We start from the raw sequence: 27,296 nt of genomic DNA, 5'->3' as shown, positions 1-27,296 counted from the left end.
AAAAGACACTGCACCCTCTAGCGCTAGAGTTACAGGCAGTTAGCTGCCAGGTACAGGTCCTGAGAGCAGAACTTATGTCCTCTGCAGACAAATCTGTTAACCACTGAGTAGCCTCTCTAACTTCAGCTTATTGATTTCTAAAAATAAGATTTCTATTTTAAAAATACATACACAGGTGTGTTGAGGGGTGTGTGTGGGGTATATGGGTATGCATGCAGCCGCCATCGGGTCCCCTGGAACTGGAGTCACAGCATTTGCGGCTACCTGACATGGAGCTGGGATCCTGCACCTACCCTGAGCTCTCCCAGCCAGTGCTTAACCGCTTTTGTGACCCTGGCGAACAGCTTGGGAATCCCGGATGGTTCTGAGATTTAGCCTCGTCGAGTTCCCGAATCTCAAGAGCGTTCCCTCTTCTCACGTTCAATCTGGGAGAAACAGGTACACATCTGGCTTATGGCAGCCAGCGCCCAGACACACTGTTTTTCTTGTGTTGTTTTTTGAGGTGCTATTGGTGGCACATCCTTCAGCTAGACCAGTGTCCTCACCCTTCCTAATGCTGCGACCCTTTAAGACAGTGTCTCATGCTGCGGTGACCCCAGCCGTGAAATTATTTTCATTGCTACTTCCTAACTGTAATTTTGCGACTGTTACAAATCATAATGGAAATGTTTCCCAAAGGTTTAGGTGACCCTATGAAAGGGTTGCTCACCCCCAAAGGAGTGGTAGCACTCTTTAGACATTGCTTGAGAGGTATAGCTGTTAGAGGAGTCACAGGTTCCATGGGTACAAGCTCCGCAGTGCATGCTGCGGCAGGCCTATAATCCCAGCACTTAGACGATCAGGGGTTCGAAGTCATTCTCAGCTACTTAGTATGTTTAAGGCCAATGTAGGCTACATGAGTCCTTGCTTCAAAGACCCCAAATTGGGGCTAGAGCAATGGATCTATCAGTGTAATGTGTTTGCTGCCTATGCATAAAGACCTGCACTCAATTCCCAGCACCCACTGAAAAGCTGGGCACAGAGGTCAGTCATCCCAGCACTAAAAGTCAGAGACAGGATCTCTGCAGCTTGCTTGCAGAGGCTCCAGATTCACTGAGGCCTCTTCTCAAAAAATAAGGTGGATAATAATAATAATAATAATAATAATAATAATAATAAATGTGGTGCCTGGCATGGCAGCAATGGCTTTAATCCTAGCACTTGACAGGCAGACACAAAGGGATCTCTATGAGTTCCAGGCCAGCTCTGAAAATTAAAGTACAAAGCCCAGCACTCAGGAGCAGAGGCAGGCAGATCTCGAGGCCAGCCTGGTCTACAGAGTTAGTTCCTGGACACCCAGGGCCACAGAGAAACCCTGTCTCATAAACAACAACAAAGTACAGAGCAATCTAGGAAGGCATTTTCACCACAACCTCTGGTTTCCACATACTTGTACAGCCAGAAACAAAATCCAAATTAAAAAAAAAAAAAAATAAGGTGCACGCCTTTAATCCCAGCTTTCAGGAGGCAGAGGCAGGCAGATCCCTGTGAGTTCATGGCCAGTTTGGATTACAGAGTGAGTCCCAGGACAGCCAGGACTGTTTCAGAGGGAAACCCTGTCTCAAAAACAAAACAAAAAAAATCTACGTTGGTAGCCATCTGAATGCCTGAATGTGTCAGGTTATTAAAACCTCTTGTCAGAGTGGTTGGGTGGAAGTCAGAATGCCCAGTATTCACTAGCTACAGATAAAGTCTCTTGTCCTGGGAGAAAAGCAAGTTTGATCTCCAAAGAGGGGCACAGTGTGAATTGACATGGACCATGAGGGTGGCAGGGGCCCCAGGTAACTAGGATGAACTGTTAACGCTGAAGTGAATGGAGGGGTTAAAGGATTGAGACATCGTTTGGGGGAGAGGCGCGGGGGGGGGGGGATGCTGGGAGGCCCCAAACGGCAGGGGTGAGCTGTAGGGCCTGGCAGGTGGGAGCACCAGGGTCGGAGAGAAGGGGTGTGGGGGACTAGGAGGGAAAGGCCCTTGGGCTATTGAGATTTGGGAAGGAGTAGCAGGAGTCAATCAAGACATCGTACTGAACGGGCGATGGTGGAGCACACTTTTAATCTCAGTGCTTGGGAGGCAGAGGCAGGAGGATGTCCGAGTTCCAGGACAGCCAGGGCTACACAGAGAAACTCTTGTCTCGAAGACAACACAACAAAGAAAAAGAAATCATACTGGCTGGGGGAAGTTTACCCACGCCTTAAATCCCAGCCCTTGGGAGACAGGCAGGCTGGATATACATGACGAGTTCCAGGCCCATGGTTACACTGTAAGACTCTGCCTGAAAAAACAGGTCACACCAGATACCTTAAGTGTTAAGAATCTGCAGCAGATGGTGCAGGTTCTTGCCGCTAAGGACGTGACACACAAGCACACTGAACAAAGTACAAGTGTTAGGAGTCGGAAGGAAGCAGGTTCATGAGGCCCGGACTGGAGAGGCACATTTGGGAATTTAAAGGATCCTGTGCTTGGGCCAAGTACTGGTGAGACAAGAGTTAAGAGGCAGGTGCACGAACCCAGCAACTGGCATCCATCCTCAGGCAACGAGTAACTTTCTGCAGATGCAGGGAAACTTCCTGGAGGAGATGGCGTCCACACTGCCCGTGATTGACGTGTAGGAATTGGCCAAACAAAGGGAGATGGGTGTTTCCTGCAGAGGACTAGGAGGCCACAGGTCTTCACAAAGTGGCACGGTCCAGTACAAGGGTATGGCTCATCGCACTGACGCTCACTACGACTCCTGACAAGTTTCAGGACCCCAGACCAGAACGCTACCACGTCTACTGCCAGGGATTCGGGATTTCGCAAAGCTCGCGCCCGGGCCCCAGTTGCTCCTGAAACCTTCCCAGCCCGGAGCGTGCACCGAACGTTGGTGACCGATATTCCTGGGAGCCAATCGCTGCTGTCCTAAGTCCGGCCTGACTCCTTGTGGGCCAATGGCCCCTGCTGTTCTTCAGCAGTCCCTCGAAGGGACTGGAGTAAGAGCCATGCAACGTCACCGTTTGCTCAGCTAATGGCAACGACGGAGAGGCGGACCATCTTAATGATCGACGGCCGAGTTTCTCGACATCCGCTTAGCGCAGAGCCCGCCGGGAAGCTTCGAGGCGGAGCTGGCCGGAAGGAGGCGGGAAGACCCGATGGGGAGATGATCCAATCATCACATGGGCTGCTTAAGACGGACAGACAGTTGTTCCCTTCCTAGCGGACGGGAGGGGGTGGTCCTTTGAACGCTGGGAGGGGCGGGCACTTGAGATTTGATAGACGTGCTTGGCATCCAATTGCAGTGTGAGCCTTTGGGATTGACGGCTGGGCCAGCCAATAAAGACGGATGGCGGGGTCTCGGGGGCCGGGCGGTGGACCCTCTGGTAAAAGGCGGTCCCCGGTCGGGGGGAGAGAGAAGAAAGGGGGGGGTCTCGGAGGCCGGAGGACTTGGGTGAAGATGGCGGCAGCCGAGGCCGCGAACTGCATCATGGAGGTGAGTGGCTGGGCTCTTCGGGCCGGCGGGGAGGGGGCGACGGGCTACCCGCGGCCCGAACTGCGGACGCGGGGCCTGGGGCGTGCCGGGCCCCGCGGGGGTCGGCATCGGGGGACGTGTCCGATCGCGACGGGGGTGACCCCGGCTCTCGGGGCTCTCGGACCCCGCAGTCGAGTCGAGGGCCGCCGCACGTGGTCGCGGGCCGGGGGCGCGTCCAGCCGGGCCGCACGTGGCCGCGCCGCGCCGCGCCGCGTGGGGAGGGGGGTGTGCCGCTCCAGGGGCCCCGCGGGCTCCACGTGCGGGACAAAGGCCCCGCCCCCGGCCCGGCCCGGCCCGGCCCGGCGCCCTGGGCTGCAGCCCCGGGGCCCTGGGCTGCCGCCTGCCGCCTGCCGCGCGCTCACCCGGGCCGGGCTCGGGACGCCCGTGCACCCTCGCGGGGCCCGGCCTGCGATCGCCGCCCGCGCCTCCCTTTCCTCCGCTCTGCGTTCCCCTTGTGCGGTTGGGGGGGGATGGGCAGAGCCCTGTGACCTCTCTGGTAGAGAGAGGATGGTGGGGCATCTCCGCCGAGGAGATCCGGAGCCGGCGCCGGGCACCCCCTCGTGGTCACTGTGGGCTTGTGAGGGGCTCTTTTTTTTTTTCATGGGGCGTGGCCCCAGGCTCACCTCCTCATCAAAGCGCCCTGGGCTGGATGGTCACTAGTCAGGCTTGGGGGTGGGGTGGCTGCAGAGGTACGCAGGCCAAGGGGCCTTACCCCTCACCCGATCCCTCCTTTGGGATTCGTACCTTCGTCTAATTTCCCCCAAAACACGGAATAAAATTCTAGCACCTGGCTTATTTGCTTATAGCCGAGTGTTCCACCCCGGAGCGGTATTCCCCAGTGTACTTTTTACTGCCTTTGATGCAAAGTGGGCCTGGCCTTGAACTCACCCGGCAGCCCAGGCTGGCCTTTGAACTCGCTAGCTCTCCTTAAGCCTTCCGGTTAGCTCTCGTGTAAGACTTCACTACTAGGCCTGTAAGGCAGGTCCTGGCCTCAGGTTTCACCCCCTCTTCAGTCAGCCTGGCCGCCGCTTCACACCTTTAACCCCAGCACTTGGGAGGCAGAGACAGGCAGATCTCTGTTCAAGACCAGCCTGGCCTATTAGAAGGACGAGTTCCGGGAACAGGCTTCAAAGCTACACAGAGACACCCTTGTCTCAAACACAAGCCAGAAACAGAACAGATCCTCTTCAGTCATTTGTTAACCTGCTGGTATCTGTAGCACTGAAAAAGAGAGGCTCACATGGGGACTCCCCCTACTGGCTGTGGGAAGCCGAGAGCGGGGTAGATACCGTAGCCTCTCTGGCCTTGGGTAGCAGTCATTGATGGGGTATACTCTAATGGGGCCCACCCCGCTTCAAGCTCTCTGGAGAGGAAGGTCAGTTGCTGGGACACCTGCCATGGGAATCGGTTAGCCTACAGTGTCGCTGAAGCGACCCTGGGCCTGGCACTTGTGGACAGAGAGAGAGAGAGGTGGGGTTTGAAAGGAGGGGCTTCCCACTTCCCCGAGGCATGTGTTGCACCCCTGGGTGGCCCCCTCGTCAGGGGCGCAGGTGGAGTTGGGGGCGGCGTACTTGCTGTGGTGTGGTGGTGTGGCCAGGAGACAGGATGATGATGGGGTACACGGGGTGCCCAGCACCCATGGTCTGTCAGCCCCCTGCGATTTATTCATGGCACCTGAGCCTGGTGTGTCTGTGTCGGGAAATGTCACCTTATCTAGGGGGTGGTTAGGTGGTGCGGGGGAGCAACAGCTGGCACTGGCCACGTGACCTGGCCTAGACAGGGTAGGTGTATGTGGCCAGAGAGGGACAACATGGGGCGGGCAGCCATCTCTGCAGCCAACAGCTGGGACAGGAGACCCCCTTCCTCCCCCTCCCCATGCCTACCCCTTCCTCACCCAACTGCGGCCTATCGCTTGCTCCTGCTTACACCACTCCCATGCCCAGGAAAAGCCAACCTGCAAAACACTCACTGCCCCGAAGGCTTCCCCAGCCGCCCCGTAGCTAACCCTTTTTCCCTGTTACTCTCTCCTAGAATTTTGTAGCCACCTTGGCTAATGGGATGAGCCTCCAGCCGCCTCTTGAAGAAGTAAATATCCTTTTGTGAGACCCCACCCAAGCCCACTTCCACATACGCATACCTTGATACACCTGGCTCCCCAGGAGGTCTAATCACCCTCTTGCTTCAAACCAGTCCCCCCCCCATGCCCCCTAAACACGTAGGACAGACCCCTTTCCTGCCCCAGCTGGCTCCCCAGAACCATGGCTGCTTCCTTAACTCCGTCTCCAGCCCTCCTCCCCTGGCTTTCCATGTGTCTGCCCTGGCTCTGCCTTCCCTTCCCTCCCTCCCCAGCTGTGGGCTGAGCTAGAGACGGGCGTAGAGCCTGGAGAGATGGTAGGCGAGGCTGCTGCTCCCTGGATGGTGCTCTGGGTGGGTCCTGGATGTGGAAACAGCCCCTGGGGAAGAAAGATGCTGGAGGGGCTGTAGGGTTGTCCCATTCTGAGGAGGGGCCTTCTTGTAGGATGCGGAGGCTCTGAGGAGCCCGCCTGTGACCCTTTTGCTACTCCCGTCTTTCAGGTTTCCTGTGCTCAAGCAGAAAGCAGTGAGAAGCCCAATGCTGAGGACATGACATCCAAAGACTACTACTTTGACTCCTACGCCCACTTTGGCATCCATGAGGTGAGTGAAGACTTCCCCTAAACCAGTGCATCCTGAAGGGCTGAAAGGTTGGACAGGAGGTGGATGTTTCCATATGAGCACTGCTGCCCTCCTTCCCAGGTCCACTGCCTTGGAGGTCAGTGCTCTGCAGGCCAGTCTTCTGCCTGCCTGACTGCCTGCTGCAGACCTCAGGATGAGGTCAGGCCTTGCCGGTGTCTGGCGCCCTCTAGTGGACGGCAGTGGGAATTGGTCCATAGCTCCTGCTACGCTAGCTTTTCCCCAGCCCTTTTGATGAAGGATATATAGGGTTCAGTCAACTGAAATGACATTCTAAGGAATCCTCATTTTCACCATGGGCCTTTTAAAAAACTCTTCCATTTGTAATGTGGCCTCTATCCCCAGCATCTTAAAGGGGGGGGAAAACTGGGAAATGTGCATAGAACAAAATTAAACTTTGGGGGGTCTGGGGACATACCTCAGTTATAAAAGTCTTGCTATGCAAGTGTGAGTTGCAGAGTTCAATCCCCAAACCCACTTACAAAGCCAGACATAAGGCTGGCAAGATGGTTCTGTGAGTAGAAGTACTTGACACAAGCCTGATGGCCTAAACTTGATCCTTGGAACTCAGAATAGATGGAGAACATTGTCCTGTGGCCTCCACGTTCTGCGTGCACGATAAGTTTTAGAACACTGAGTATGGTAGTGTGTGCTTGTATGCGCTTAGCCTGGGGGTAGGGGCAGGGACACGCTGTCCCTGGGGCTCACTGGAAGGCCAGCCTGAAATGGAAGGTGATGCCAAGAGTTGACCTCCTCCGTGCGGCTCAACTGTGTCTCGTTAACTTGCCTAAGCCAGCAGCGGAGGAGTCTAAGCACTAACCTTCCTCACCATCAGTGTGGTGGTGGCCCAGGCTTTTTGTGTTCCTCATTCTGGTCCTCTGTCTTCACGTCCAGGAGATGCTGAAGGATGAGGTGCGTACCCTGACATACCGCAACTCCATGTTTCACAATCGGCACCTCTTCAAAGACAAGGTGGTGCTGGACGTGGGTTCCGGCACCGGCATCCTCTGCATGTTTGCAGCCAAGGCAGGGGCCCGCAAGGTCATCGGGGTGAGTCTCAGGAAGGGGCCTGCTGGGCTCGAGCTGGGTGGAGGCTGGGGATGGTGGGAAAGTAAGGGTTAAATTCTTACTTCCTGCCCTAGATCGAGTGCTCCAGCATATCTGATTACGCGGTGAAGATTGTTAAAGCCAACAAGTTAGACCACGGTGAGAAGTAGGGGAAAGGCTGTGGAGGGACACGGAAGCCAGTTTCTTGGATGTCTCGGGAGGAGCTGGAGACCGCAGTGGCCAGCTAGTAGCTCCTTTGTGTTTGTGTGTTTGGGGTCGCGGAGGGTGCCAGGGTTTTGGGGTTTTTTGGCGGGTGCTGAGGATTGAACTTAGGGTTCCCAGGTGCAATCACTTGTCACATCTCTTCCCTCACTTGTCACATCTGGGGTCTGTCAAGAGCTCTGCCTTAGCAGTCCACTCTGACCATGACTGACACTGCCTTCCTGAGAATTCCATGCCTGCTGCCAATGTATCCACAGGTTCCTCCACACTGCACTGTTGGGCATGCAGGTGACACTTGCCACAAATGCAGCTCTGTGCATTTCCCCACCCGAGGGTTGGACACCTGGCTCCTTTCTTTAAAGGCCTTTGTTCATACACTCAGATGTACACAATTATTTCAGTCTGTCTGTTGGAGGCCTCTAATCTGCCTTAGACATTTCCATCTGGTACATGTCCTTGTGTGTGTGTGTGTGTGTGTGTGTGTGTGTGTGTGTGTGTGGTGTTTTGTCTGTTTGTGAGACAGGGTCTCACTGTGTAGCCCTGGCTGTCCAGGAACTCGCTGTGTAGACAGGCTATCCTTGAACTCACAGAGATCCACCTGCCTCTGCCTCTCACATGCTGGGTTTAAAGCCAACTGGCTACATACCTACCTTAAGTAGGCACTGTCACCCAGAACCAATTGGCCGCATCTACCCATGCCTGCCTCTTTGCTCTGGAATAGACTGAAATTCCCATCGAATGTCACATAGTACAGTAAGTTCCTCGGGATAGATACTCTTGAGTTTTCTCCCTCTCAGTGTTAGGGATGGAACCTTGACCCTTGCTTGGCAGGGGCCTCCTGTTGAGCTAGGCTGCCGGCCTTTGCATTTTGAGGCAGGGTCTGTCACTGTAACTCAAGCAGGCTTTGAAGTTTGAATCCTGGAGTCTTAGCTTCCTACGAAGATGGGTGGCGGGCCTGTGCCACCAGGCCTGGCTAGCTGTCTAGTTGTCTTTGTTTTGTTTAATTTGTTGGGGCTGTGGGTCTAAGTGGAGGTTAGAGGACAGTTAGTGGAAATATACTCTCATTCTGCCCAGTGGGTCCTAGGGATGGAATTCTGGTCATCCAGCTTGGGGGCAAGCACTGAGCCGTCTCATTGGCCCTCATTTTAAAGATCTGACCCTACTCTTACTTTCTGCTTCAAATCTACTGAGTAGAAAAATGTAGTCCTTAAGGGTAGAAGCCCAGACCTGGAGAATGTTGCGCCTGGCCTCTTAGGAGAGCCACTCCCAGCCCCCAAATGGGGCATGAGGCGGCTGCTGCACCTCTGGCTTGAGCTGGGTTCGGTTTTGTAGCCCTTTGATTCTGAGGAGGCAGGTTTCTGGGTTTGAGGCCAGTTGGTTTATAGAGTGAGCTAGGCCAGTCAGCGCTACATTGTGAGACCTGCTTCAAGAGAGAGATGGGGTGCTGCTTAAGCAGCGTTGTGTGGGGTGTCGGGAGCCAGCTGGGCCAGCCCTCTGACTGGCACACCCTTCTGTGACTGCAGTGGTGACCATCATCAAGGGCAAGGTGGAGGAGGTGGAGCTGCCTGTGGAGAAGGTGGACATCATCATCAGCGAGTGGATGGGCTACTGCCTCTTCTACGAGTCCATGCTCAACACTGTGCTGCATGCCCGTGACAAGTGGCTGGTGAGGCAGGCACGGGGCCCCGCACCGCTGCACGTGGGTTGGGGATATAGAGGCACCCAGGCTGAGAAGGTGCAGCCGTGAATAGGGTGCCATTGGGTGCTCAGAGCACGACTTCCTGAGGACGGGACCGAAGGAGTGACGGGCTGTGCGCCCGAAGGCCAGCGTGGAAGTCTGACGTCGGAAGTGGGTCTGCTGAGTAGCAGCAGATGAGGGGTTGGAGGACTCTGCAGGCGGGGTGGGGTGTCTTTTCCTTTGGGGTGTTTCTAGGATCCTAAGAACTGTAGGACAGTCTCAAGGCTGAGGGTTAGACATAAGGGGTCTCTGGAGGGTGATAGCCAGGGAGGACTGGGGTCTGCTCACCCAATTCCTCCCTCAGGCACCCGATGGCCTCATCTTCCCAGACCGGGCCACCCTTTACGTGACAGCCATCGAGGACCGACAGTACAAAGACTACAAGATCCACTGTGAGCTGGGCGGAGGGGGAGTGAGGGCAGGGTGGCGCTGAGTGCGCGACCCGGGTTCCACAGCTCTTCTGACCCTGTCTGTCCCCAGGGTGGGAGAATGTGTATGGTTTTGATATGTCCTGCATCAAAGACGTGGCCATCAAAGAGCCCTTGGTGGATGTGGTGGATCCGAAGCAGCTGGTCACTAACGCCTGCCTCATAAAGGTAACTAACTCAGTCAGGGTTCCCGGTCCCCTGGGCTAGGGTCTGGCCCACATACGGAGGTGTGAGGGCCATGCCGGGTGCTGAGTTCCAGGGTAGCAAGGACAAGGCAGGTGTTGTGCACTGAAGCAGAACCAGCCCCAGACAGGCAAATGCTGGAAGCAAGCTGGGATGCGAGGTAGCCCCTGCCGGGTGTGCAAGGGACCCTGAAGCCCCCTGTGGACAGGCAGAGCTGGGGAAGAGTGTGCTGCCTTTTACACTGGCTGAGCTGCTGGGGTTTTAGTTGTTTGCGGTTTTTTTCATTTAATTTGTGGTATGCCTGTGATCTGAGGATCAAGAGTTGGGATTGGAGAGATGGGCGACTCTGGTTAAAAAGTATTCGCTGCTCATCCAGAGGCTGTCAGGTAGATCACAGTCCTGTTTGTAACTCCTGATCCCGGGATCCAATGCCTTTCAGCCTCAGTGGCGTCTGTCTGCATGGATGTAGTTCCGTGAGTCAGGAGGCACACACATGCATAACTATACATAATAATGGGGGGGGGGTGGTTTTGTTTTTCTCGAGACAGGGTTTCTCTGTGGCTTTGGAGCCTGCCCTAGAACTCTGTAGATCAGACTGGTCTCGAACTCACAGAGATCCTCCTGCCTCTGCCTCCCGAGTGCTGGAACTAAAGGCGTGTGCCACCACCGCCCAGCTAATATGTGTTTTAATGTGTATGTTTTGTACCATGTATGTGGTGCCTGGTGCCTGTGGAGGTTAGAAGGAGGCATCAGATCTGGAACTGGAATTAAAAGGCTATTGGGAGCTGCCAAGTATGTGCTGGGATTTGAACCCAGATCCTCCAGAAGAGCAGCCAGTCTTACTCTCAACCACTGAGCCATCTCTAGTACCCATCTTTTTAAAATTTTTGTTTTGTTTTGTTTTTGTTTGTTTTTGCTGGGTGGTGGTAACACACGCCTTTACTCCCAGCACTCAGAAGGCAGAGGCAGGAGGATCTCTGAGTTCGAGACCAGCCTGGTCTACAAGAGCTAGTTCCAGGACAGGCTCTAAAACCACAGAGAAACCCTGTCTCGAAAATCATATATTTGTTTTGGGTTTTTTTTTTTTTTTTTTATTTGAGGGCTACATGAGACCCTGTTTCAGAAATGGCTGGAGTTTGCTGTGTGTATTTGCTATGATGGGAAGAGTCCTGACAGGCGGTAGTTCTGGGGTGGGGGATGGACTCTTGAGAACTGGGCTTGCCAATTTGCAGGAGGTGGACATTTATACAGTCAAGGTTGAGGACCTGACCTTCACCTCCCCCTTCTGCCTGCAAGTGAAGAGGAATGACTATGTTCATGCGTTGGTGGCCTACTTCAACATCGAGTTCACCCGATGCCACAAGAGGACCGGCTTTTCTACCAGTGAGGGCCATGGGGCTGGGCCAGGGCCAGGGCCGGAGGGACATCATTGAGGTTTCTGTGTGTTGGAATAGGGGACGAACCTTTGGGGCTTATGGCTGTTGTAGAGCTACTTGGGAACTAGGGCAGAAAGCTGTCAAGTTTAAGGCCAACCAGCACAAGCAAGTTGGTGATACCCTATCTCAAAGGGCAGTTGAAAATGGAGCCTTAGAACCCCCAGTGAGGGGCTGTGGAACCCTGATCCAGGCTCCACCACAAGTTCTGGTAAGACCAAGGGTGAATATGAGAGCTGAGAGCCTGTCCTGGCTCCGCGGTCAGTGGTTGAGTCACTGAGTCTGATCCCAGTGTAGCTCTGTAAATGGAGGCAGGACACGGGGACAGCCTCGCGATGGTGACCTTGTGAGGCCCCTGGCTGGTGAGACTTGAGTGTGGGCACCGCCCAGGCAGAGGCTGGATTGACCATGCCCACCTTTCAGGTCCTGAGTCCCCATACACACACTGGAAGCAGACTGTGTTCTACATGGAGGACTACCTAACGGTGAAGACTGGCGAGGAGATCTTTGGCACCATTGGCATGAGGCCCAACGCCAAAAACAATGTGAGGCTTGGAGGCGAGGACATGTGTGTGGGGTGTACAGAGAAAGGTGCTGAGCAGTGCCTGCCTGGGTGGTATGGGAAGTCCCAGCGTAACCCTCAGTGCCCCCTGACAGAGATGAGCCACTCAAGTCATCAGAAAGCGAGGCGATGTTGGGAACACTCACCGGTAGCCCAGCCTTGTTCCCTGGGTGGAAGGGATTTAGGGAAGCCCACGGTGGGGCTGGAGACGGTGGTGACATTCCGGTAGAGTAAAAGAATTGCACTTGCCCATGCCAGGTAGTGTTGTGTTCCCCATGATGCAGAAACTGGTCCAGACTGACTGGGCTCTGGTGGTGACTGGGAAACAGTTGGTGAAGGCGGCCTGTGGTGTGGTCACTGAGTCAGGGTGCAGGGTTTGAAGTGTAGGTAATGGGAGTTGCCAGCACACCGCACCCTTGGCCTGACACCACCCCTGAGCCCTGTCTCCCTCTCCCTTTAGCGTGACTTGGATTTCACCATTGACCTGGACTTCAAGGGCCAGCTATGTGAGCTCTCTTGCTCTACTGACTACCGGATGCGCTGAGGAGGCGCCAGGCTGGCCTGCAGAAGGGGCCCGGGATGGGCTTGGGGGATGGGAGGGTACATCGTGACTGTGTTTTTCATAACTTATGTTTTTATATGGTTGCGTTTGCGCCAATAAATCCTCAGCTGACCGTTCCACTTCTTGCCCTGGGGACTGGGGTGAGTGGGTAGCTTGTCACTTCCCAGGCAACTTCCATTGTACTTGGGGCTAGGATTCCTGACTACACCCACTCTCTGGGTTCCCTTAACTTACTTTTCACCTCTCCAGCCCCTCTAAGGCCAGGCTAGGGCTAACTGGGGCCCAGTCTTCAGCCTTCCCTGTAGCTGAGGCTGAGGGCAGCCCTCAGTGGGAGAACCTTCCCCTGGCTTCCAGTCACACGGGAAGCCACATCTGCCTCTCCAGCCCAGATCCTGCCCCTCCATTCCCCCCCCCCCCCCCCCCCCCCGTGCTGTTCTGAGTGGACTGGTTCACCCTCGTGTTCTCGGGAGTGAGGGGCCAGATTCCTGACCTACTGGTGTTACCGAAGCTGGGTCACCCTGGGCTGAGAACAGGCAGGAACTGAACCTGGTTCCTATGTGGCATGACCACATGGGGCCTGGGCTCCAGGATGCCTTTGGGAAAGAGTGGTCTAGCTTCCTGCCTGTGTCCCGGATCTTCAGCCACACTAGGTTCCTGGGTCCTGCTCCGGCAAGCCCTGGAGTTCTGGGTTTGGCCCTGCCTCGAGGAGTACTCTGCTAGGGGAGGGGATCCCTAGGACCTCCATCCACAGTGCCACACCTGCAGCAAAGGCCTGGGCAGCACCTTTGTTCTGCTGGGTGACTGACTGACTGTTCAAGGGACCACCAGATCCATTGTGGACAGTATGAGCATCCAGCGTGGAATAAAGTCAGACTGATGTGTCTTATGCTCGGTGTCTTGTGCCTGTCGTCCCTCTAATTGTCAAGCTTGAATCCACTCCCAGCGGCGCCTCGTGTGCCTCTCAGTCCGCACCTTGTGGGTGGTTCTGGTGGCTCATCCTGGCCACCAACCTGTCTAAGGGCAGCAGCAGGATTGCGCCTGAAAGAGACCTAGTCCTTTGAAAGGGCTGAAAAAACAGCGGGCTTGGGGTGAGGGGGTTGGGCGCTAGGACTTCAAGGGGGCGGGGAGAGAACGCGGAGGGATTGGAAAGGGGCAGGAACAGAACGCGGAGGGATCAGAGGGGGCGGGGATAAAACCCGGGACCTGAACACCCAGAACACTCAAGCACGAGAGGTGGATGAGGGCTTTAAGGTTACAAGTGACAGCCGGAGGCGGTTAAGCAGGCCGTGGACTCATTATATATATACGAGGGAACCTGGGAGGAAGGGGGTGTCCAAGCCATTGACCCCAGGAGCCGCAGTTGCTGACCCCTGACCAGCGTAAGTACCGGGCAGGGCTCAACAGGGACTATGTACGGGCCTTGCATTGGGGTAGGCGAATGGGGCTCTCCATCACTTGTCCTGGACTCTCCATCACTCATCACCAGCATCCCTCGCTGCCGAGCATGCGCGATAGGGTGCTTCCTCTCCCATGCTTCTCCAGACCCCATGGTGGAAAGGACCCCTCATACCTCTGCCTTGCAATGTGAATTGAACATTGCCACCATCGTCGGCAGATGTTCACTTCCCTATAGCTCTAAGAACTAGTACGTTTAAAAAAGATCTAAAAGCTGTGTTTTATTCGAAGCCCCACAACTAATCCTGGGTCAGTTTCCCTCCCCCACCCCAAATACTGAGCACTGAATTCTCAGCAAGGCAGCTTGCTCTCCATTGGCTCTCTACAGTCACAGAGATCCCCAATTGAATGCCCCAAGCCCTCTAACTCTCCATCTGTGAACTACGTTACCCCTCGAGTGCTGAGGGCAGCGTGTGGAGTTCTGTGGCTTTGCTGTGGGGACGAAGGGGTAGGGTCTGAGAGAGGGGCCTGGGGGTTGGACTGCTGGGTCTGAAGGAGAGCTGGAGTCTAGATTCCTAGGGGCCTGGATTCCCTCCCAAGATCTAAGAGTAGACGCCAAGGTCTGCACCCCAGGCTCTGAGGGAGTACGTAGGCACCGAGGTCCGGGAGAATGACTCTCCATCTTCCTCCCAGGGAACATGGCTGAGGCACTCCAGGCCTCCAGCTTGCTCTCTTCACTGAGCTCCGATGGGGCCGAAGTAGAGCTCACCTCCCCGGTGTGGCAGGAGATTTACCTCTCTGGCCTGCGCTCCTGGAAGAGGCATCTCTGGCGTGTCTGGGTGAGAAGGGCTAGTTTCATTCTGGGGATCCAGGTACCTGCTTCTGGGTTGCCTGACGCCCACTTCTGAGGATCAGGGTGTCCAGCCCCAGGCCACCATTAGCTATTTGAGTATGCCTTCATCTGGGATGCTCTGCCCCACCCACTGGCCTTCCCTGCTCCGCTCTTCACTCACCTCACTCAATCCTACCCTCCTCACACAACTTCTCCCCCAACAACTTGTAGAACTCTCCTTACTGGAGCTGAGGGTCAGAACCCAGGGTCTGGAACAATCTAGGCCAGCTAGAATGATGCCCTCCGTCTCTCACTGGGGGATTCTAGGCAAAAGCTCTACCGCTGAACCATGCCCCAGGTCCTTACTGATGCATTCAATAAAGGGGATCCTGAGCTCCGCTCACCTCCAGGACCCTGTAAGCCACTGAGAGTGATACAGAGCATGTCCTCAGAGGGAACATATGACTGACGATGTCCTCTCTCACCACAGAATGACTTTCTTACTGGTATAGTCCCTGCGAGCCCCCTCAGCTGGCTTTTCCTCTTCAGTGCAATCCAGCTTGCCTGGTTCCTCCAGCTGGACCCTTCTCTCGGACTAATGGAGAAGATTAAAGAGTTGCTTCCAGACTGGTAAGGGCCCTCCTTCACACCCATCACCGCCCTAACCCCCACTAAGAAACGATGTGCTAAAGAAAGACGATTTCTGGGAGCCAGCACTCAGGAGGCAGAGGCAGGTGGATCTCTGTAAGTTTGAGGACAGCCTGGTCTACAGAGTGAGTTCCAGGACAGCCTCCAAAGCTACAGAGAAACTCTGTCTCGGGAAAAAAAAAAAAAAGTAATTTCTGGAGCTTTCTTCAATAGAGGTACTGCAAAAAAAAAAAAAAAAAAAAAAAAAAGGCTCCCTCTCATTTCATATTCTACTTTGTTTTTTTGAGACAGGGTTTATCTGTGTAGAAACTTTTATGTAGAAATTGTCCTGAAATGTCCTTTGTAGATCAGACTGGCCTCAAACTCACAGACATCCGTCTCTGCGTCCTGGGTGCTGGGATTAAAGGTGTGCACCATCACTTCCCAGCTATGCAGGGACTCTTAAACAGCTTATTTGTATGTCTACATGTATGTCTATCTATGCACTACATGTATACAGTGCCAGAGGAGGCCAAAAGAAGGTATTGGATCCCCCAGAACTAGAGTCAGATGGTTGAGCTGGGAATCTGACCGGAGTCTCCTACAAGTGCTTCCTTTAAACTGTGGAGCCTTCTCTCCAGCCCAATGTTTCTTTGTTTGTTTGTTTGTCCTTTTTGAGACAGGGTTTCTCTATGTATTTCTAGTTGTCTTGGAACTCGATATGTAGAATAGGCTGGCCTGCAACTCACAGAGATCCCCCTGCCTCCACCTCGAGACCACACACTAGGCTTTCTCTCTCATCACATAGTCAGGAAACTTATCAGGGGCAGGCAGGGTAGCTCATTCCTTCCATCCTAACCCTGGCACACAGGTCTGCCTGCCTCTGACCCTCAGGTGGCGTGCGCCGCCGCCACCACCCAGCCAGCGGTGGGATTTTAAGTTTGTACCACCACACCCAGCTTATGTATGAATTGAACCCAGGGTGTTTGCATGCTGGACAAGCACTCTACCATGGTGTGTACCTGATGCCAGGAAAGTGATGTTTTAGAAGCTTGGTGCTTTCCTAAGGATGATCATGGGCGACAGAGGGACACGCCCACTTTATGAGATAAATGTGTCCATCAAATGTGGTTGTTTCCAACCCCCATCCTGCAGCTGCAGACCCCTGCCCCGCTTCAGGGACACCCTTTACACTTTTCTCCCCCAGGGGTGGACAGCACTATCAGCTCCGCGGGCTCTTGGCTGCAGCACTGTTTGCCTCGTGTTTGTGGGGAGCCCTGATCTTCACACTTCATGTGGCCCTCAGGCTGCTTTTGTCCCACCATGGCTGGCTCCTGGAACCGCATGGTGCCATGTCTTCGCCCACAAAGACCTGGCTGGTATGTGAGAGGATCTGGACGACCTCCCTCTTTCTGGGTCCCTGTCCACCACTCCTCCCCCCCTCCCTCTCCCCTCCCCTCTCTCACCAACACCCCTGGGCCTCTGTCCATCTGTCTTTGGGTCTGTGTTCCTCTCTCTCTCAGTCTCTCTTTCCCTGTGGGTCTTTGCTTCCAAACCGTCTCCTTCACCCCTCTCGTCTCTCCCTCCACAATCATCTTCTTTGTCCTCTTGACCATCATCTCCTCTGCCTCCATCACCTGCGTCCTCTCAACCTCCACTTCACTGTCTCTACCTCTCCCCTCCTCACCTCCATCCTCCCCTTTCCCTCCCCTACCCATAATCCCCTCATTCTTCTCCATCTCTCCATTCTCCCTCTCCATCATCTTCTTCGTCCTTCCTTCTTCCTCCCCCAGCTCGGTCCTCTCCTCTGTCCCTCAGGCGCTTGTCCGAATCTTCTCCGGGAGGCACCCGAGGCTGTTCAGCTTCCAACGTGCGCTCCCGCGGCAGCCAGTGCCCACAGTTCAAGAGTCCGTGCGAAAGGTGGGCGTGTTCCGGGGTGGGGCGGTCCCGGGACGGGACGGGACGGGACGGGACGGGACGGGACGGGACGGGGCTCTGAGGCCCGGCTTCACCTCTGCCTGCAGTACCTGGAGTCGGTGCGCCCTGTGCTCGGAGACGACGCCTTCGATAGGGCTGCGGCTCTGGCCAGCGACTTCCTGAAGCTACAGGCGCCAAGGCTGCAGCTCTACCTGCGCCTCAAGTCGTGGTTTGCTTCCAACTACGTGAGTTCTGGGGACCCAGCCTGGCCCTGTGGTGACTGGCCCGCTCCAGCCTGCTTTTGATTTGTTGGATAATGGAACAAGCTCTACCTCTTGCTCAGAAGCCCGCCTCTTTGGCAGCACTTAAGCCCCGCCCATGCCCTAAATCCACTCCAACGGGTTTCTCTGTGTAGCCCTGGTTGTCCTAGAACTCACTCTATAGACCAAGTTGGCCTCGAACTAAGAGATCTGCCTGCCTCTGCCTCCTGAGAACTGCGATTAAACATGAACCGGCTGCTGAAGAGATGGCTCAGCCGTTAAAGGCTAGGCTCACAACCAAAAATATAAAGACCTGAACCATGGGCTGGGCGGTGGAGGCGCACGCCTTTAATCCCAGCACTCGGGAGGCAGAGGCAGGGGGGAATCTGTGAGTTCGAGTCCAGCCTGGTCTACAGAGTCCAGAATAGGCTCCAAAGCTACAGAGACACCCTGTCTTGAAAAATCTAAATAAACAAATAAATAAATATTTTAAAAAATGATATATATTTTTAAAAAAGTATATATATATAGGGGGCTGGAGAGATAGCTCAACAGCTAATAGTATTTGTTGCACTTACAGAGATCTGAGCACCCACATGGTGACTCAGAAGTCTCTGCAATTCCAGTTCCAGAGGATCTGATGCTCTTTTCTGACCTCTGAGGGTGCTGCACCCTGGAGTATGCAGACATGTATGCAAGCAAAATACTCAAACGTAAAATATTTTAAAAAGCACACATAGGACGGTTTGGGATTACGGCTCAGTTGGTCGAGTACTCACTCACCTTGTGTGTACGAGGCAGGACCATACCTGATCTGTGGAAGCAGACACTGCAACAAAAGACAGCCCCAGCCCTCAAAACTGCCCTGATGCTTGTTTTGGGTGTATGTCTATGGTGTATGTACAGGTGTGCATGTATGTGTGTGTACAAATATACACATGTGTGTATGCATGAGCGTCATTCCCAGCGTATGCTAGCCCTTATGGCTTTTTTTTTTTTTAAAGATTTTTTTGGTTTTATTTTTGTTGTTGTTGGACTTTTTATTTTGTTTTTATTTTGGGTTTTCAAAACAGGGTTTCTCTGTATAACCTTGACTGTCCTGGCACTCACTCTGTAGACCAGGCTGGCCTGGAACTCACAGAGATCCTCCTGCCTCTGCTTCCTGAGTGTTGGGGTTAACGGTGTGCACCACCATCACTACCTAGCTGTCTGTTTTTCGAGACAGGGTTTCTATGTGAAACCACCCTGGTTGTCCTAAAACTCTCTTTGTAGACCAGGCTGGCCTCAAACTGAGAGACCCCCCCCCCCCCCCCGCCTCCTGAGTGCCGGGATAAAAGGCGTGAATCACCATGCCCAGCGAGGTTTTTGTTTTTATGTGTATGAGTGTGTGCGTTTGTGTGCGTGGGAGTGTTACATGGATGCAGTACCTACAGAGGCCAGGGAAGGGTGGCAGGCTCTAATGCCCTAGAGCTGGCTATATGCAGTTGTCAGTTACCATTGGGGCCCCAACCCAGATGCTCTACAGGGGCAGCCAGTGTTCTTAACTGCCGAGCCAGCTCCCAGCCATCTTGTTCTTTGCAGGGTCCCTCTGAGATGTGGGGCCTGCTGATTGGGCTAGGGTGTCCGGGCGGGGGGGGGGCAGCAGTTGTCTCTCCCTCCCCTGCACTGACATTACAAATGACTCTGTAGTCCCAGTGCTACACCTGGCTTTTATGAGGGCCCTGAGACTTTAGAGCTTCACCCCAGCTCCCTAATACTCCTAACCAGTCCTCCATCCGTGGACGCAGAGGTTATTGCTCGTTGCTCATCATAACCAGTCGCTCCGCTGAGATCCTTTCTGCTGTGTGACACAGGGTAGTCTGTGGGCTCCCTGGTGACACCATCCCTCCCCCACAAGGCCTCAGCCACCCCAGCTGGGCATCTCCCTTTACCCTCCCAGGTGACTGACTGGTGGGAAGAGTTTGTGTACCTGCGCTCCCGAGGCTCACTGATGGTTAACAGCAACTACTACCTGATGGTGAGGAGGGAGACCAGCAGTGGGCGGGGCCTTGCGGCCTTGAGACCCCTGGATGATCCAGAATGCTGCCCGGAGCCACCGTCCCATCTGCTTTGGAAGTCAGGGCCCCTGTCAGGGACAAGCGTGCTCTCAATGTATTTTGTCCCCTCCCTTTGCCACCAAGCAGGACTTCCTGTATGTTACGCCCACACCACTGCAGGCCGCGCGTGCAGGCAATGCTGTCCATGCCCTCCTCCTGTACCGCCATCTTCTGAACCGGCAGCAGATCCCACCGGTAAGGCAGATCCCTGGGTTGGGAGTGGAGGTTCGGGGAAGCGCGCGGAGCCCAGCTCAGGAGCCCTTGACCTCCTACAGACACTGTTGATGGGAATGCGACCCCTGTGCTCTGCCCAGTTTGAGAAGATATTCAACACGACGCGGATTCCAGGGGTGGAAAAAGGTGAGAATGAGCCCCACCCGGCCCTTGTGCCTCCTGAGACAGTGGCCTTGGCTAAGAGCAAGACGTTAGTCAGCCTGGGGGGTCTCTGTCCTGATGGGGATGATTTCTCTGTGGCCTCAGGCAAAGCATTGTCCTCTCTGAGCCTTAGTTTCTTCGACTGGAGAATGGAATAATACTGACCTGGGGTGGTATAAAGTTAGACAGAGCTTAGTGTGGGACAAGCCAGAAGAAAGTCTCTCCGTAGAGTTTTTTTTTTTAAGCATTATGTATTTATTTATGTTTTTTTTGTTTTTGAGACAGATTTCTCTCGGTAACAGCCCTGGCTGTCCTGGAAATCACTTTGTAGACCAGGCTGGCCTCTAACTCACAGAGATCCGCCTGCCTCTGCCTCCTAAGTGCTGGGATTAAAGGTGTGCGCCACCACCGCCCCAGCAAAGGTTTAATGCATACAATGCTCTGCCTGCATGTCTGCCTGCAGGCCAGAAGAGGGCGCCAGATCTCATTATAGGGGGCTGTGAGCCATTATGTGATTCCTGGGAATTGAACTCAGGACTGGCCTCTTCACTTCCCTGCCTCCAGCCCCTCCCCCACTCATGCCTTCGCAAACTCACAACAATTTTGTTTTTGTTTTTTTGTTGCTTCTGTGTAGTCTTGGCTCTTCTGGAACTCACTCTGTAGTTCAGGGTGGTCTCGAACTCAGTGTTCTGCCTGCCTCTGCCTCCCGAGTGTGGCTTCAGCTGGACCTCCTTTTTCTCCCCCCCCTTTTAATTTCAGTTTATTTATTCATTTTATTTTATGAGTATGAATTTTTTGCCTGCGTGTATGTCTGTGTGCCAAGCACATGCCTAGTGCCTCTAAGGTGTCAGACCCCTCAGAACTGGAATTACAGAGGGTTGTGAGCTGCAGTGTGGGTGCCAGGAATTGAACTCAGGTCCTCTGCAAGAACAACAAGTGCTCTTAACCTGTGAGCCATCTCTCCAGCCCTGGTCCTCCTTTTCCTTAATTATATTTTACGTGCATGAGTGCTGTGTGAATGCATGTGTGTGCACCACCTGCGTGTGTGTGTGTGTGTGTGTGTGTGAGTGCTGTGCGCGAATGCATGTGTGTGCACCACCTGTGTGTGTGTGTGTGAGTGCTGCGTGAATGCAGGTGTGTGCACCACCTGAGTGTGTGTGTGAGTGCTGTGCGCGAATGCATGTGTGTGCACCACCTGCATGTGTGTGTGTGTGAGTGCTGTGCGCGAATGCATGTGTGTGCACCACCTGTGTGTGTGTGTGTGAGTGCTGTGTGCGAATGCATGTGTGTGCACCACCTGTGCGTGTGTATGAGTGCTGTGCGTGAATGCATGTGTGTGCACCACCTGTGTGCAGTGCCTGTTGAGACCAAAAGACGGTATCAGACCTGGGACCGGGGTTACAGGTGTTGTGAGCAGCTGTGTGGGTGCTGGGGACCCACTGGATCCCCTGGAAACACACAGTGTCCTTAACCACTGAGCCGTCTCTCCGGCCCTTAGCAGAGTTCTTGCCTAGCACACAGGAGGCCCTTGGTTCTATTCCAAACACCAAATAAATGAGGTATGGCAGACCTGTCACCCCAGCACCGGAAGATGGAGGCATGAGGGTCAAGAATTCAAAGTCACCCTCTGCTACGTATCAGATCTGAAGCTAACCTGGGTTACATTCGAGCTATGGGACACAACTGTCAAAAATACCAGACAAGAGCGTACCCCAGGGGACAGAGGACAGGGTTAGTAAGTACCCTATGACTTAGCCTCTTCCCTCCTCCATGTTCTGTCCACACTCCCCAGACTACCTCCGTCACCTCCAGGACAGTCGGCATGTGGCTGTCTTCCACCGGGGTCGATTCTTCTGCTTACGGACACACTCTTCCAATGGCCTTCTGTCCCCACGGGCCCTAGAGCAGCAGTTCCAGAAGATCCTGGATGACCCCTCCCCAGCCTGTCCCCTTGAGGAACATCTAGCAGCTCTGACTGCTGCTCCCAGGTGAGGGCCGGTGGCCTGAGGTTACAGGGATGCTCTGGGGAGCAGGCTGTGCTCCGGGGAGCAGCCTGGGCAGGGGAGAGGGCCATCTGGGCTTAGGCCCATCCCACTTGGACAGGAGTATGTGGGCCCAGGTTCGGGAGTCGGTGAAGACCCATGCCGCCACTGCCCTGGAGGCTGTGGAAGGGGCTGCCTTCTTTGTGTCCCTCGATTCTGAGCCGGCGGGACTGACCAGGGAGGACCCTGCAGCTTCCCTGGATGCCTATGCCCATGCCCTGCTGGCTGGCCGAGGCCATGACCGGTAAGTCTATCAACCCCCCACCCCCACACCCCCACCACCCCACCCCCGCCTCCGCCCCCACCCCCACCCCCGCCTCCACACTCCAGGGCACACCTAGGGCCACTCCACAGACACAGCCAGACTCCGCACCTCAGCAGCTAGATCCAGGGGTCACAGACATCTGACAACCCCAAACTCAGTTCAGTAGAACAAAGAGACCTCTGATCCATCTACTTAAGACCCCAGACTCTTTTTGGTGTTGCCCTGGCTGTCCTGGAACTCGCTCTGTAGACCAGGCTGGTCTCCAACTCAGAGATCCGCCTGCCTCTGCCTCCTGAGTGCTGGGATTAAAGGCGTGCACCGCCACTGCCCAGATTAAGACCCTGGACTCTATGTCTTGATGGCTCATCTTGTGTCTGTAAACATAGATGTACCTCATTCTTTTTTAACAGCTGTATAGTATTCCATAGCCTGAGTATATCATAGTTTAGTTAACTGATACCCTACCTTTGGACTTCTAACTTGTTGCTAGTTACTGGTCAAGGTCAACTTCTCCATTGAGCTATGGTCAGGTAATGGAGTGTGGTCCCATGATGGAGGATTATCTAACCATAAAAATAGATCTAGGATTATGGGTCTGTTCCTAGCCCCTACAATGCCCCAAATAGTGCTAACTTCCTAGAGTAACAAAAAGCAAAAAGACATTCCCTGAATTTTCCATCCATGTGGAGACTATCTTCAGTCGCCTCTAGAGACTGGAGCACTCCCAGAGGACCCAGAGCTGGCACCCTGCTGATCCCCCTGCCCCATCCTCACCCTGAGGCTCATTCCCAAAAGTTCCACAGGTGCCCACATTGTCCTCCCTACCCTGGCTCTTGGTGACCCATCTAAATTTTTTTTTTTTGCAGCTGGTTTGACAAATCCTTCACCCTTATCGTCTTCTCCAATGGGAAGCTGGGCCTCAGCGTGGAACACTCCTGGGCTGATTGCCCTGTCTCAGGACATATGTGGGAGGTGCGTTCCTAAGGCTGGGTTCCGAAGACAAACCCTGGAGGGTCTTAGGATAGAGGCACACAGGCTCAGAGACAGGCAGGGGAAGCCCAGCAAGGAAGTGTGTCTGCCAGGACGACCTGCCTGGGACAGCTGGGACACTGGAGTTTGGAGAAGGGAAGCGAATCTCCAGGGTCACACAGCGGGAAGGCTCAGTGACAGTGGGAACCTACACCTGTGACACCCTCACCCACGCACACGCATGCACGCACACACTCGCAGCATGTTGCAGCACACATTTGTAATCTAATCACTTGGGAAGCAGGAGGCTTTCCTTTAGCCTGCAGCCAGCGTTGGGCTCAGCTGGTCATCTGCTCCTGAAGCCCTAGGGTCCATCCCCAGCTGCTCATAAGATGGCTGCAGGGGCGCATGCCTGCCATTCCAGCGCATAGGAAGTAGAGGCAGGAGGATCCCCAGGTTCAGGGTCGTCCTCAGCTGCACAGTAAATTCCAGGCCAGCCTGGGCTACATCAGAGCCTGTTTCAAAATGAAACAAAAACGGGTCTGCTGATCCCCATCTTCTTAAGGCGGCTGAGAGAGGTAGAAACGTGAACCCAGAAGGCCGGATGCTCATCTGCAAACCTAAACATCCCACAGCGCTGGGCTGGAGAAGCCCTCATTCCACCCATGCTGGGCCCCGCTTCAGCCCTGTCTCTCCACAGTGGCCTCAGGCCAGAGGGCGGCGATAACTGACAGTTTATCCACAGTTCGCCCTGGCCACAGAATGCTTCCAGCTGGGGTATGCCGCCGATGGCCACTGCAAGGGACAGCCTGACCCTGCTCTGCCACAGCCCCAGCGCCTGCAGTGGGACCTTCCAGAACAGGTGAGGCTGGACTCTGGTCTCCCCTCTAAGTCCCTCGCACCCTGAATGCATGCCCACCTCCCTGTCTCCACTTTGCTGTCAAAGCACACGCCCGCGCCTCGAGCCCCACGCTATCCCCAACCCTAACCTCACCCCCAAGCTTTCGCTCTGACCCCCCCCTCCCCCCCCCGCCTCTTACTTGCTTCTCTTCTCCACCTGCACTTCTCTCCCATTGTGCCTGGTCCCTTCAAACCCGTTCAGGCTCAGTTGGCCTGCCCTTGAGGACCCCAGTCCGTCTCGGGTGCTCTTGTTCTATCTAAGCTGCTCCCCGTCTTTACTCTCTGGCCCACCCCACCTGAGCACATCTCCGGCTTCCCTTCCAGACCCATGCCCAGCTCTACCTCAGCCCTGACTGTAGATTCCTCTTGCACCTTCTCTGGCAGATCCACCCGTCCATCTCTCTGGCCCTGAGGGGAGCCAAGGCCTTATCTGGGAATATCGACTGCCACGTCTTCCCCTTTTCCCACTTCGGCAAGAGCTTCATCAAGCGTTGTCATGTCTCTTCCGATAGTTTCATCCAACTAGTCTTGCAGCTGGCTCACTTCCGGGTCAGTGGGTACCCACAGCGCCTCCCTTCTCCGGGCTCCAGCCCTCCCTGCCGCCAAGCCTGCCTCCTGTTTGTGTCTTGATTTTGTCGTTGTGGGTTTCCTGTTCATCCATCTTATGGGCCATTCGTTGTGCTTTGGATCAACCCTATAAGGGGTAGGAGGTTGGCTTCACACTCAGACCCACCTGCCTCTACCTTCCCAGCGCTAGAATTAGAGGCATGATGCGCTCCCGTGCCGTAGGGCCAGTCATTTGTTGTATCGAGCATCTTGTTTTAAATCAGCCCTCTTGTGGATCATTCATCCTGGGTGGATCAGCCATTTTATTGTAGGTCTGCTATCTTGATTCCTCTACATGTTTTTGAGCAGAGGGAGGTTGGCTGGAGGTCAGGGCAAAGGTGGATCAAAGCTGTGAAGGCATCTGAGGCCAGCTGACAGCTTCTTCTCTTCCCCAGGACAGGGGTCAGTTTTGCCTGACTTATGAGTCAGCCATGACGCGACTCTTCCTGGAAGGCAGGACGGAGACGGTGAGGTGTTGCACTAGAGAGGCCTGCCACTTTGTGAGAGCCATGGAGGACAAGGAGAAGACAGTGAGTGTGGCGTCCGCCATGTGTGCTCACATTTGCAGATAGCTGTGGGAGGGGCATCCACAACCAGGGACTAATCTGCTCTGTCAGAGCCTTCCAAAGCCCGAAGGAGGGGATAGGACAGTGCAGCTGGGCTTGAATGGGTGGTGCACAGTTCCAGGGGAACATTTGGCGGACAGCCCTGTTCCCACTCTCTTGCTCTTACTTTAGCCACACTGGGAAGTCATGTGACCGTGACCTCTATCTTTACCTCTAGCTTCTCTCTACCTGTCACAAACCCAGCTCCCTCAGCCATGAGATGCTGAGGCTCACTGGAGGGCCCGAGGGTCCTAAAGTCAGGCGCATATTATTATACGTGGCTGTGTGACCCTGGGCAGGTGACTTCCACTCCTGGACCCCTTTCCTCTCTCTCTGTAAGGCGGGATAGCTATCCCTGGCTTGAGGCCCAGCACGGTCCAGGTCACCAAAGTAAGCCCACGCCCTGTCTTTCCATGACCTCTGACTGCCCTGGGGGACCCAGGACCAACAGTGCCTTGCCCTGTTCCGTGTGGCCGTGGACAAGCACCAGGCTCTGCTGAAGGCAGCGATGAGTGGGCAGGGGGTCGACCGGCACCTCTTTGCACTTTACATCGCGTCCAGATTCCTCCATGTGCAGTCACCCTTCCTGACCCAGGTCAGGGCCCCGCCCAGGCAAGGGGTTAGGAGTGGACATTGCAGGGCAAGGGAGGGAGTCACAGCAAGGCGGGTGATGTTGCAAGAGTGTATAGACAGCCAAGCCGGAGAGGGGCTGAGGGGAGAGCATCAGTCCAGGCCGTCCCCCCTCCCCCCGGCGGGGCTGGGGTGTGGCTCAGTGGTACAGCCTCTGCCTAGCAGCTAGAGGTCACGGGTCAATCTCCGGCACTATAAAGGAGAGGGAGGGAGGGAGGAGAAAGCGCAGTAGAAAAGGGCAGGGTGGGGGTCAGGGAGAAGGGGCGTGGTTGGGGAAGGGGTGTGGTCAGAGCACAGCGACTGGAGGAGGTCTGGCTTGCAGCGGAGCAAAGGGGGTCCTGTCTGCTCATGTGGCCACCGTTTTCCTCAGGTCCAGTCGCAGCAGTGGCCGCTGTCCACCAGCCACATCCCCGTGCAGCACACGCACCTGTTTGATGTCCACAATTACCCAGATTATGTGTCCTCCGGAGGTGGATTTGGGCCTGTGAGTGGAACGTGACCCAGCCACTGGGCAGCCAGGACCAAAGGGTTAGGGTTCCTGCCCTGGGTGTGGAAGAGGGGCTGGGCTACTGGCTTGCTTCTCTCTCGCCACTGCAGGCCAGCGACCACGGGTACGGCATCTCCTATATCTTCATGGGGGAAAACATGATCACCTTCCACGTCTCCAGCAAGAAATCCAGCACAGAAACAGTGAGATGAATGTGTGCCTTCCTCAACCCTCCCTAAATCTGGGATTGAGCCATTCAGGCCCCGGGGTCCCTGGTCTAGCCTCCTCTCTCAGACCTCAACGTCAAGGCTCTAGCCTCCACCATCAGATACAGGGGTCTAGGCCCCAGCCTTCTCTCTCAAGACTCGGTGGCCCGTGCTTGAGCCACCTACTTCAGCTCTCCTGGTCCTTGTCTGCTTCTCTGCAGGACTCGCACCGGCTGGGGCAGCACATTGAGGATGCACTATTGGATGTAGCCTCCCTGTTCCAGGCTGGGCAGCATCTCAAGTGCCGGTTCAGGGGACTTGGGGAGAACTCAGGATATAGGCGTGGCTCTCTCTCCAGTAAGACTGTGGACCCCAAGGTCCCCACAACCTCCACCAACTTATGAGCCCCTCAGTAGGGAGCTGGTCTCCCCCAGGAAGGAGTGCTCTGTTCCCAGGGCTACGCTGGCACAGACGGGTACAGGGGGTCCCCACACCACCTGGTAATAAAGATACTTGAGTTGGGTGTGGCATCCACTGTGCTCTTGTGCAGGGGTGGGGGAGAATTGGGCACCTCTTCCTTCCCGACTTGCATCCCTAGTTGTGCTCACCTTAACCGTGCCTACCCCGTCACCCCAGCAGGTCCACTCCAGACT

The 27,296-nt window shown here is 54.9% G+C and overlaps 2 protein-coding genes across 3 annotated transcripts; both read left to right on the top strand.

The window, feature by feature from the left end:
- The first annotated feature begins 3,358 nt into the window (after positions 1–3,358).
- On the top strand, positions 3,359–12,547 carry Prmt1 (protein arginine methyltransferase 1). Of its 2 annotated transcripts, XM_051174196.1 has the most exons (11): positions 3,359–3,505; positions 5,576–5,629; positions 6,119–6,220; positions 7,151–7,306; positions 7,399–7,462; positions 9,049–9,191; positions 9,568–9,655; positions 9,744–9,859; positions 11,107–11,257; positions 11,731–11,852; positions 12,330–12,547. In XM_051174196.1, exons 1-11 carry the CDS (start codon positions 3,359–3,361, stop codon positions 12,411–12,413), a joined length of 1,227 nt encoding a protein of 408 aa, XP_051030153.1. In that variant the 3' UTR covers positions 12,414–12,547. The 2 variants fall into 2 exon arrangements, with proteins under 2 accessions (XP_051030153.1, XP_051030154.1); XM_051174197.1 differs by lacking the exon at positions 5,576–5,629 and having other exon boundaries at positions 3,379–3,505.
- Positions 12,548–14,519: 1,972 nt separating this feature from the next.
- On the top strand, positions 14,520–27,173 carry Cpt1c (carnitine palmitoyltransferase 1C). Its single transcript, XM_051174318.1, has 18 exons — positions 14,520–14,665; positions 15,149–15,288; positions 16,493–16,664; positions 17,104–17,205; positions 17,310–17,447; positions 19,402–19,479; positions 19,646–19,753; positions 19,834–19,918; positions 21,726–21,921; positions 22,037–22,219; positions 23,107–23,212; positions 23,955–24,071; positions 24,494–24,658; positions 25,111–25,245; positions 25,763–25,915; positions 26,321–26,434; positions 26,548–26,640; positions 26,865–27,173. The coding sequence occupies exons 1-18, from the start codon at positions 14,525–14,527 to the stop codon at positions 27,045–27,047; spliced, it is 2,409 nt and encodes an 802-aa protein (XP_051030275.1). The 5' UTR covers positions 14,520–14,524; the 3' UTR covers positions 27,048–27,173.
- The last annotated feature ends 123 nt before the right edge of the window (positions 27,174–27,296 follow it).

The sequence above is a fragment of the Phodopus roborovskii genome, unplaced genomic scaffold, assembly GCF_943737965.1.
Source record: "Phodopus roborovskii unplaced genomic scaffold, PHOROB, whole genome shotgun sequence".
NCBI lineage: Eukaryota > Metazoa > Chordata > Mammalia > Rodentia > Cricetidae > Phodopus > Phodopus roborovskii.
This window is presented reverse-complemented; position numbering and strand designations above follow the sequence as displayed.

Bases quoted from the DNA above. Each gene is read 5' to 3' on its own strand.
- Prmt1 (XM_051174196.1), top strand. From the start codon at position 3,359: ATGGCGGGGTCTCGGGGGCCGGGCGGTGGACCCTCTGGTAAAAGGCGG. The intron at 9,860-11,106 runs GTAACTAACTCA...GCCAATTTGCAG, and splicing joins CTAACGCCTGCCTCATAAAG to GAGGTGGACATTTATACAGT. The intron at 11,258-11,730 runs GTGAGGGCCATG...CCCACCTTTCAG, and splicing joins GAGGACCGGCTTTTCTACCA to GTCCTGAGTCCCCATACACA.
- Cpt1c (XM_051174318.1), top strand. From the start codon at position 14,525: ATGGCTGAGGCACTCCAGGCCTCCAGCTTGCTCTCTTCACTGAGCTCC. The intron at 24,072-24,493 runs GTGAGGCTGGAC...CTTCTCTGGCAG, and splicing joins AGTGGGACCTTCCAGAACAG to ATCCACCCGTCCATCTCTCT. The intron at 25,916-26,320 runs GTCAGGGCCCCG...CGTTTTCCTCAG, and splicing joins AGTCACCCTTCCTGACCCAG to GTCCAGTCGCAGCAGTGGCC.